The sequence below is a fragment of the Suricata suricatta genome, chromosome 16 (assembly GCF_006229205.1).
Source record: "Suricata suricatta isolate VVHF042 chromosome 16, meerkat_22Aug2017_6uvM2_HiC, whole genome shotgun sequence".
NCBI lineage: Eukaryota > Metazoa > Chordata > Mammalia > Carnivora > Herpestidae > Suricata > Suricata suricatta.
In genome coordinates, this window is record NC_043715.1 from 50506377 (window position 1) to 50515907 (window position 9531).

General features: G+C 59.9%; 1 protein-coding gene across 1 annotated transcript in view; it reads right to left on the reverse strand.

Moving 5' to 3' along the window:
- Positions 1 to 4559: 4559 nt before the first annotated feature.
- The window catches only part of CCDC114 (coiled-coil domain containing 114), a 24712-nt gene continuing 19740 nt past the window's right edge, over positions 4560 to 9531 (reverse strand). The window contains exons 10-16 of the mRNA XM_029924339.1: positions 9139 to 9421; positions 8355 to 8437; positions 8071 to 8239; positions 6357 to 6526; positions 6132 to 6247; positions 5715 to 5793; positions 4560 to 5633 (exon numbers count right to left, since the gene is read on the reverse strand). Of these exons, the coding sequence (XP_029780199.1) occupies positions 5094 to 5633; positions 5715 to 5793; positions 6132 to 6247; positions 6357 to 6526; positions 8071 to 8239; positions 8355 to 8437; positions 9139 to 9421 (1440 nt within the window). The 3' untranslated portion in view covers positions 4560 to 5093. The remainder of the gene's footprint in view (positions 5634 to 5714; positions 5794 to 6131; positions 6248 to 6356; positions 6527 to 8070; positions 8240 to 8354; positions 8438 to 9138; positions 9422 to 9531) is intronic.

Consider the following 9531-nt stretch of genomic DNA (forward strand, 5'->3'; position numbering starts at 1 on the left):
AAGTCAGGTGGATTAGAGGTAATGACAGTTCTTCGATTTTCACTACCCTCTAAGTTATTTCTTAGTTAAGTTCACTGAAGAGGGGCAGCTGGGCGACTCGGTTAAGCTTCCAACTTCGGCTCAGGTCATGATCTCACGGTTGGTGGGTTCGAGCCCCCCGTCGGGCTCTGTGCTGACAGCTCAGAGCCTGGAACCTGCTTCGGACTCTGTGTCTCTCTGTCCCTCCTCTGCTCACGCTGTCTCTCTCCCAAAATGAACATTCTCTTAAATTCACCGAAGAGACCTTAGTTGACGTATCTCCCTGTGTTACAAACGTGCTGCATGGAGACCACCTCTGATAGGTGCCCGGGCGGGTCACTCTTGCGTAAGTCCTGCCGGGTTGTACAGCACGCTTATGTCCAATGGAAAAGTATTTCAGAGAGGCTAGCATTGGATGATCCCATTCATGTGAACTTTCCAGAAGAAGATCTGTAGAGACAAGATCGCCCCGGCGGGAGGTGGGACAGGAAGCCGACCGCCTGCCTGTAAATTAGGCTTGATGAACCCGTGAGGGCAAGAAAGGGGGAAGGAGAGAAAAAAGGAACGTCAAAGGCCCTGTTGGATGTCCACGTGCGGACTAAAGGCTAAGTTCAGCTCCGGGCGTTTGGGGAGGACCTTGGGGTGGGGGTGGGGCAGCCCGTGGATGAAAGCGGCTAGGCTGGTTCCGGAAGCGCCACGCCCTGGGCTTCTGGCTCACGCATCTGTCCTCGAATCACCAGCGGGTGCCCTCAGTCTCTCCCTGTCGGCCCCAGACCGGGCTGAGGGAGCTGGTGCCAGTTTTACCCCCCAGGGGGCACCACGCGGGGGGGGGAAAGGATCCAGGCTGGGAGTCAATCCCTGGGCTCAACTCCAAGGAGAGGCGAGGAAGGATGTGGCTTTGGGGACTCCTTCCCCTGCCCCATTGCCTACATCCTCAGTTCCAACAGGGCAGCGTGAGAATTTGTAACAATTGGTTTAACAAAGATCCTTAGTGCTTCTAAGGGCATTAAGGACATTAATTCGTTTTTAAAAAAGTTCTTTTTTATGTCTTTATTTTCGAGAGACAGAGAGAGACAGCGTGAGCAGGGGAGGGTCAGAGAGAGAGGGAGACACAGAATCTGAAGCAGGCTCCAGGCTCTGAGCTGTCAGCACAGAGCCCGATGCGGGGCTCGAACCCACGAACCGTGAGATCATGACCTGAGCCGAAGCCGGACGCATAACCAACTGAGCCACCCAGGCGCCCCGACATTAATTCGTTTAATGCTCACACCAACCCTGTGCGGTGGGTGCTATGTTCCCATTTTATAGCAGAGAAAACTGAGGTGCAGAGAGGCAAAGCAAGCCCGCGGTCACACAGCCGGCTGGGGGCGGGGCTGTCCCGCACCCCACTTGCCTCTTAAGCCCTAGGCGGGGAGGCGTCCCCTGGTGGCGGGGTCGTGACCGTGGGTGTTTGCTGGGCCTCCCCACTGGGATGCAAGCTCTGGGAGCGGCTACCCCGTCTGGGGCACAAAGAGGGGAATTGGGTGAACCCCGCGGAATGAAGAAGGGAGGCGCGGGCCGCAGGACGGCCGCATCCCCTGCTGGCCCCCCAGGCCCTCCCACCGCGCTCTGCTCGGGGAGCTATATTCGCCGCAGCGCCTCCAGCCCCAGCAAACCGGAGCCTCCGGGCGACGCTGGACCAGAAGGAAGCCGGGGCCTGGAAGGTCCGACGGAGCCGAGCCCGCTCGCGGCGGGGCACGGGCGCCCCCTGGCGGCGGAGTCCCGCCAATGCCGCGCCGCCGCGAGACGGGGGTTTGCACCGGGAGGGGTGGGACCGCGTCTGAACCGCAGACGCTCTCAGAACATTCCCGACGGTGGTCTGCAAAGCAGCGCGAGGCTGGTGCCCGTCTATTGGCTTCCAGACCTTTCTGACCGCGATGCACAGCAAGGAATCATTTCCCACCAACATAGCTTCGGGAAATGCCAGCCTGGACGTCATGATTTTTTTTTAAATTCCACTCTATTCCTATTTTGAAATGCTAGTCAGATCCCCTTAAACTGATTTACTCTTATTAAAGTCTCCACTGATAATCAGGATAGAGTTCGCCATGCCCTAGATTATCCTCAGGTGGGTTTTTTTTCCAGCTGACAAAGGTTACGATGGAGAAAGTGTGAGCACCCAGACCACCCCCCAGCGGTATTTCCCCACCGCGTTGTGCCATCTCTGTGCCACCTCGAGAGTCCCCTGGCAGCTCAGATTTCAAGATAAACTGGGCTCAGAGAGGCGAAGACACTTGTCCAAGGCCACACAGGTTATATGCAGCAAGGGCTAGTGTCTGCCTCACTCCTGGGAGGACAGAAATCTCTAAATGCTCCACATGTCAGGGCTGTTAGGGACAGTTTGTCCTTTCTCCATTTTTTGCCAAGAAGATTGTGTTGTCCTGGCCTGCTGGGGTTTTATATACTTTTTAATGTAAACTAAGGACATCCCAGACCTCATGCTTAAAAACATGAATCTTCAGGGGCGCCTGGGTGGCTCAGGTGGTTAGGTGTCTGACTCTTGACTTCAGCTCAGGTCATCTCTGGGTTTGTGCGTTCAAACCCCGCGTTAGGCTCTGCCCTGACGGTATGGAGCCTGCTTAGGGTTCTCTGTTTCTCTCTCAAAAATCAATCAATCAATCTTGGGGTGTAAATAAATAAATCCAGTCTTGCGGTGAAAATATGCATTTATACTTCAGTTGACCGATTTCACCGGCAGAGATCACACAATCTGTCATTGCAGGTAACCTGTGTTGGAAAGTGTGCACAAAAGCGGAGAAATCCACCTGAAGTGTTATGTTTTGTTCCCGTAACTGACCCCTGTGACACTGTGTGTGACAGTAAGCTACGTGGTTGCCACATCACAGAGCACCCGCACGTTCAGGAACGGCACCGCTGAATACACAGGTGGTAATTCACGCTTCCAGGGCAAGGTCAAAGCCAGCGTTGGTCTTTTGTTCTTTTGTGGTTTTCTTAAGATTTTTATTTGTAAGTACTCTACACCCAACATGGGGCTCGAACCCACAACCCTGGCTGCTCCACTGACGGAGCCAACCAGGGGCCCCAGTTGGCACAGTTTGGAAGTCAAGGCCAAACAGTACTCCCCAAGTCCCCACCCAGGCCATTTACAGCTTCATTTAAAGTGGGAAACCACACCTTCTATGCCAATTTCATCTCTACCGATTGTCATACACATGATCACAGGTATTTTTGAGCATCACGTTATGTGCCAGATACTAAGGTTTCGTGTGCACCAATTCATTTATTCTCATAAAAGTCCCTGAGGTGTGTACCGGTGTAGACTCGTTTTAAGGAATGAGGCCCAGGGTACCACCTTCCTTGATTAGGAAGGTGGGGGACGGATTATCTGTCTGGATTTGGGTTAAGTTTAGGCAGGGCATTCAGCAGGACACAGTGGCCAGAAAGGGTGACCCATGATGTCCTTGACCCTCTCCTTCCCAACCACCCCCCCCCCCAGCGGGAAGAGGACAATCCGCTTTATCTCTGGGACCCTGTGGCAGGCATTAGAGCTGTCCACATTGTCTCTCTCCTTCCACATGGACAGATTAAAGTTACAGATCATCGGGGTGCCCGGGTGGCTCTGTCAGTTAAGCATCCGACTTTGGATCAGCGTGTGTGAGTTCGAGCCCCGCATCAGGCTCTGTGCTGACAGCTCCGAGCCTGAAGCCCGCTTCGGATTCTGTGTCTCCCTCTCTCTCTGACCCTCACCCACTCGCGCTCTCTCAAAAACTAATAAATATTTTTTAAAAATTGTTCTGAAGTTACACATCATGAGATGACCTGCTTGGGTCAATAAACGCAAGCCAAGTGACATGTGTCATATCCAGAGAGAAGCTGTAAGAGCTTTGTCAGCTTCACCATCTTCTCAGTTTCCCAGTGCCAGGTAGATGCTGTTCCATTAGCCTGGGTCTCGAAAAGGATGTGAAGAAGGGCCCTTAGGGAACCCACAGAAGACCAGTAATACTAGCAAGTAATAACCCTTTGCTGTATTAGGGCCACTGAGATCCTGGGGCTGTTTGTTACTGCAGCACAGCATGGCCTACGCTGACTGATACATCCCAATTTTCAGTAGAGACTGAAATGTGGTGATCTCAAAAATAAATACGTTTTTTAAAAATTTTTAAAAAGAAAGAATGATGGGGCACCTGGGTGGCTCAGTCGCTTGAGCGTCCGGCTTCGGCTCAGGTGATGATCTTGCAGTTCGTGGGTTCAAGCCCCACGTCAGACTCTGTGCTGACAGCTCGGAGCCTGCAGCCTGCTTCGGATTCTGTGTCTCCCTCTCTCTCTGACCCTCCCCTGCTCTCTCTCTGTCTCTCAAAAATAAATAAAAAACATTTTTTAAATGTGTTAAATTAAAAAAATAAAAAAGAAAGAATGAATGAGTGAATGAATTGCAGGGAAGAGGGACAAGGTAACACATTGCCCCCTGGGCCAGAGGTAAAGGAAGCAGCCGTGTGTCGAGCTTGGTCCCCCACATGTACCCGTATAACAGGGCTGGGCTCTAAGTCAGGCTCTGACCTTTATTTTCTACAGGCGGAGCTCATGCGGACCCTGACATCTTTGCCCCAAGTCTTGCCCTGGTGCCCAGTACGGGGCGGGGGGGTGAGCACTGGGGGCTCTCAAGGAGGGCGAGGACCGCGAGGAGCTACAGAGATGGGGACATGAAGTTCAAGAAGAGCCTGGAAGACAGCGAGAGGAGAGGGAATTAGAAGTAGGGAAGCAGAAACGGGAGGTGGGGAACCACCGGAGAACCAGCGGAGCCGGGGGCAGAGATGGGAACACAAGACAGAGACACAGCGAATGGGAAGCGAGACGACAGGAAGTGGGGAAGACAGAAAGGGACCAGGAGACAGAGCGGAGGAGACGAGGAGCGGGTGGAAACAGGGACACGGGGAAGGGCAGGTGCAGACAGATGTGACACAAAGCTTCCCAGAGGGCTGGAACCAGGAGAGTCACAGGAGAATCTCAGGGCAGAGAGATGCAGAGAGGGCCCTGCAGGGAGCCAAAGGCAGGGAGCAGGGGCGGGTGGGGAGAGCCTAGTCTTTGCTGGCGCTGGAGGTCGGGACGGGGCTAGAGGTCGGGATGGGGCTAGAGGCCTGGCCTCCGCTAGGCCCCAGGCCTCCGCTTGACTCTGACCCGGTGCCTTTGGTCTCCGCACCGGAGGGGGTCTCGTGGCCTCTGCTGGACCTTAAGTATCCGGTGGATCCCAGGTAGCTACTCGAACTGGGGGTTCGGAAGGTTACGCGGCCCCCAGTCGAGCCCCAGCTGGATGCGGGCCCCCCCATGGCACTGGTGGAACCGAAGGTCACGCGGCCCGTGCTGGAGCCGGGCTCGCTGAAGGGGACGCGGCCGCCGGCGCTGGCAGCGTGGCCTCCGCTGGAGGCCAGGGCACTGCTAGTCCTCTGGCTCAGGATGGCCCTGGGGACCCCACTGGGGCTCCTGGCCTTCTTCATGGGGGAGCCTGAGCCCATCCTCTGGGTCATGGAGAGGCTGAGGCTGAGGTCGCTCAGGTTGCTGTCGACCTTCCTCACACCCTCCGCTAATTCCTTCGCCTGCTGCTGCTCCTGCGCCTCCAGCTGTGGGGGGGCGGGGGGTGAGTCAGGGTCCCACAAGGGGGCTGCGGGCCTGCCCCGAGCCCCACGGCCGCCCGTCCTCACCAGCTTCGTCACTTGGCTGAGCAGTTCTTCCTTGCTCATCGGATAGTCGTCTTTGGCCTCGAAGCCTGGGGGGTCATCCCTGAAGTGGGGGGGGGCAGAAAAGTGGGGACACTCAGCCCCACACGAGGCCAAGGCTCCTTGTCACTATACCCAGAGACTTTAGCCATGCTCCGGCCAGCTCGAGTGCCCTCAGCCCTTTCTGGTCTACCTGGGGCCGCTGGGTCCTCAGCGGCCCCTACTCCCTCTGGTCCCCCACCCGCATCCCAAAGCTTTCATTCCACCTTCTACTCTGCCCCCAGAGCCACACCCACCCTCTGGTATCCTGGAGCGCCCCCCCCAAAACCCTCCATCCCATGGGCCCCTCTGCCCCCAGGGAGTCCCCTTCCCCTGCTCCTCCTTCCGGCCCTAATGACTCACTGACTGTCCGGGAGCTGTGGCGGGAGCGGGGGCGACGGGGCCTGGGTATCTGGAAGGTCCTCAGGGCCCTGGCCCAGAGCCAGGAGCGCAGGGTCCTCGGCTGAGGAGGTGAGGGTCTGGAGGCCAGAGAAGCCAGTGGGCAGCTCATCCCCAAGGCCCTGACCTCCAAGCCTCTGGCTCCCTGTCCCGCCACCCCCACCCCGCCACGGCGGGCGCCCGGCACACCTCCAGCCGCACCTCTGCGTAAGCCTGTACCGTCAGGAGCTCCACCACCCTCTTCTCAATGAGGCCCAGCAAGAGCCTGATGTCTCGGTCCCGCATGTGGGTCTCGACCCCCAGGAGGTCCTCGATGAGGGTGCTGTCACACTGGGCCCTGGCGAAGAGCTGCTGGATGCCTGGGGTCGGAGGGGACAGGCCATCGCGGAGGCAGCGTCCCAGGCTCTCCCTGCCTCCGGTCTCCGCGGCACCCCTCCCTACTCCCCCCCACCCCCCACCAGCGAAGCAACCGGAGACACCAAGCCAGGCTCTGGGAGGGAGGGCGACTTGCCCAAGCTCAGAGAGCACGAGAATGACCTTGTGGGCCTGCGACCAGGCTCGGAAGGCACCACAGAGATTCAAGACATTGACGCGGCTCGGACACTCCAGATTCCCATCCCGCCCAGTGACCCCCCCCTTCAGGAGCTCCCCCAAGAGGCTTTTTTGTTTTCTAAACATTGGGTTCCCTGCCACTGCCCCTGGCTGGCCCGCTGGCCACGCTCGTCTGTCATGGGCTGCCCCTGTGTGGTCCACTTGTATCTAGTTTTTGTTCGGTCATGATTAGTTATTGTTGTTGACATCAGGAGGCACTGTGACCTTGGCATGAATCTTGCATTACAGACCTCAGGGCACCGCACTTCTCCCTCTTGTCCCGGGGTCCCTCCCTGAACATCCCCCCACGCTGCTCGCACTGAGTTCAGGAGCATCCCCAAAACCACTCCTCCCTATCTCACAGAGAGGCCTTATTCCCCCCCCCCCCCCCCCCCCCCCCCCCCCCCCCCCCCCCCCCCCCCCCCCCCCCCCCCCCCCCCCCCCCCCGCAACCCCCTCCCGGCCAGACCCTGAGCCCTGAGCCCTGAGCGCTTCACACCCTACCCATCCCCCTCTGCCCATCCATCTGGTACTTCTGGGCTCCCTCCCCTCCTCTCCCTCCTCCTCCCCTACACCCCCCTCCATGGCCTCCAGTGGCTCCCCAGTACCCCAGCCTGGCACCTCTTCAGGATCCTCCACCCTGCACCTCACACCCACACCTTCACATCCCCTCTCCAAAGAGCCTACGTTCCCGGGAGCACCTCCAGGCTTCAGCCCCACATGCCGGGAGCACCCCTTTCCCAGCTCTTCAGTTAAATACTCATCTTTCAAAATCAGCCTCCAGCACCTCTGCTTCCAGGAAGCTATGGGTTACCCCCACTCCCCCATCCTCCCTGTCCCCACGCTACCCCTGTCCCCTTCCCTAGCACAGGGCAGGGGTCACGTTCACCACAGACAAAAGGAAGATCTGCCAGGAATGACCTCCCACCGTGACCACAGGGTGCCCCCACTTGCTCAGAGGCACCAGGGCCAGCTTCTGTCCCAGCTGACCCTCTGCTTCCCATCGGTCAGCCCATCCAATTCTCGGGACAGCCCAGGAAGTCCCGCGGCCACCAGTGCCATGGCCAGAGGGTCTCAGGCCCAGAGAACCACCCACCGCGGCTCCCAAATGATGGGGCTGGCTTCCAACCCAGGGCAGCCTGACTCCTGGGCGCTGTGCCCCGTAAGGATGGCAGGATGGAGGAGCGGATGGGGGCGGGGGGGGGGGGGAGGCGCCAGATGGGCAGCGGGCTGGCGCACAAACGCCCGGCGGGATCAGTATCTGCACGCGGCCACCGCGTCCTCGCAGGGAAAGAGCCGGGGCAGGAGCTCACCGGCCTTGAGCTTCTCCAGCTGCCCCTGAAGGTCCTGGAAGCGGGCCTCCACCTTGTCGGCCTCCGCGCGCACCTCGTCCGTTTGTTGCTGCAGGGCCCTCTGCTGCTGCTCCCGCTGCTCCCGAAGGGCATCCTCCCGGGTGCGGGTGGCGGCCAAGGTCTCCCGCAACTGCGGGGCAGAAGCGCAGGGCCCCAGGCAGCTGGGCGGAGGGGCGGCCGCCGCGCGCACAAGAGATGGGGGGGAAGGGAGGGATCGGGGGAGGGGGGCCGGGGGCCTCACTCACCGCCTTGATCTCCTCCTGCAGGCGCTCTAGTTCCGAGTTCTGCTCGTTGATGAAGGTGAACTCCGCGAAGTTGCGCTCCTCCACTGGAGAGAGGCGGGAGAGGCGGCTCCAGGGGACCGGAGACGGAGGGGCCCGCGGGACAGGGAAAGAGACGCGTGGGAAGACAGACAAACACGCAGAGACCGAGGCAGGCGGAGATGGAGGGGCGCAGACCGGGAGAGCCAGAGGGGACACAGAGGAAGCCAGAGCAAGTCAGAGTAAGAGAGACGGCTGCAAAGTCAAGAGAGAGACCCAGGAATACGGAGACGCAGAGAAAGAGAAGTGAGGCAGAGAAAACAGCAGAGGTGGGTGAGGGGTGGGGGGAGAGAGAGAGAGAGAGAGAGAGCGGGCCCAGGCCCTGGGGGACGACAGCAACAAGCACCCGAGGCAGAGACCCAGAGGTCGAAGAAAGATGTGCAGAGTGGCCCTCGGGCCCTGGAATGGGGGGGAAGGGGAGCTGGGGGCGGGGATGAGGGGAGCCAGAGACGCCCAGAAACAAACTTGTTGAAAATACAGAAATAAAGACACGCCGAGGGGCCTGAGCGTGTCTCTGGGACAAACAGAGATGCAAGAGACAGGGGAGCGAGACAGACCGGGGCGCCCGGGGCCGGGCCAGGAGCGCAGGCCCGACGCCTCGGGTCTCCCACGCACGTGCAGGGGCCCGCGGCCCCCGAGGCGGTGCCCGACATCCCCCTGCGCAGCCCCGGAGTGCTGCGCCCCTCCCCGCCGCGGTGGCCGTACTCACTCTGCAGGTACCTCTCCGCCAGCAGGTCCGGGTCGCTCTCCCCCGTCAGCTGGAACAGTTTGTTCAGGGCGTCTTCGCAGCGCAGCACCAGCGCCTCCTGGGACGTCTTCCGGAGGCCTTCGGCCATCTCCTGGGCTGGGGGAGTTGGGGCGGTGAGGTCGGCAGAGGGGCCTGGGTGCGGGGAGCAAAGGCCGCTCACTCGGCCCCGCTCCCCCACCCCTCGCACCAGGACCACCCCCCAGCCCCGGCCTTGGCCGTTTGGGACGCCCCCCAGCCCCGTCCCCTCCCCCCCCCCAGGCCCTAGGCGCAAGGACCCCGCGTGAGTCCCGCCCCTCCACCCCCCGCGGCGCCAGAGCCTCCCCTCAGCCCCCCCAGCCCCCCCTCCCCCGCCCC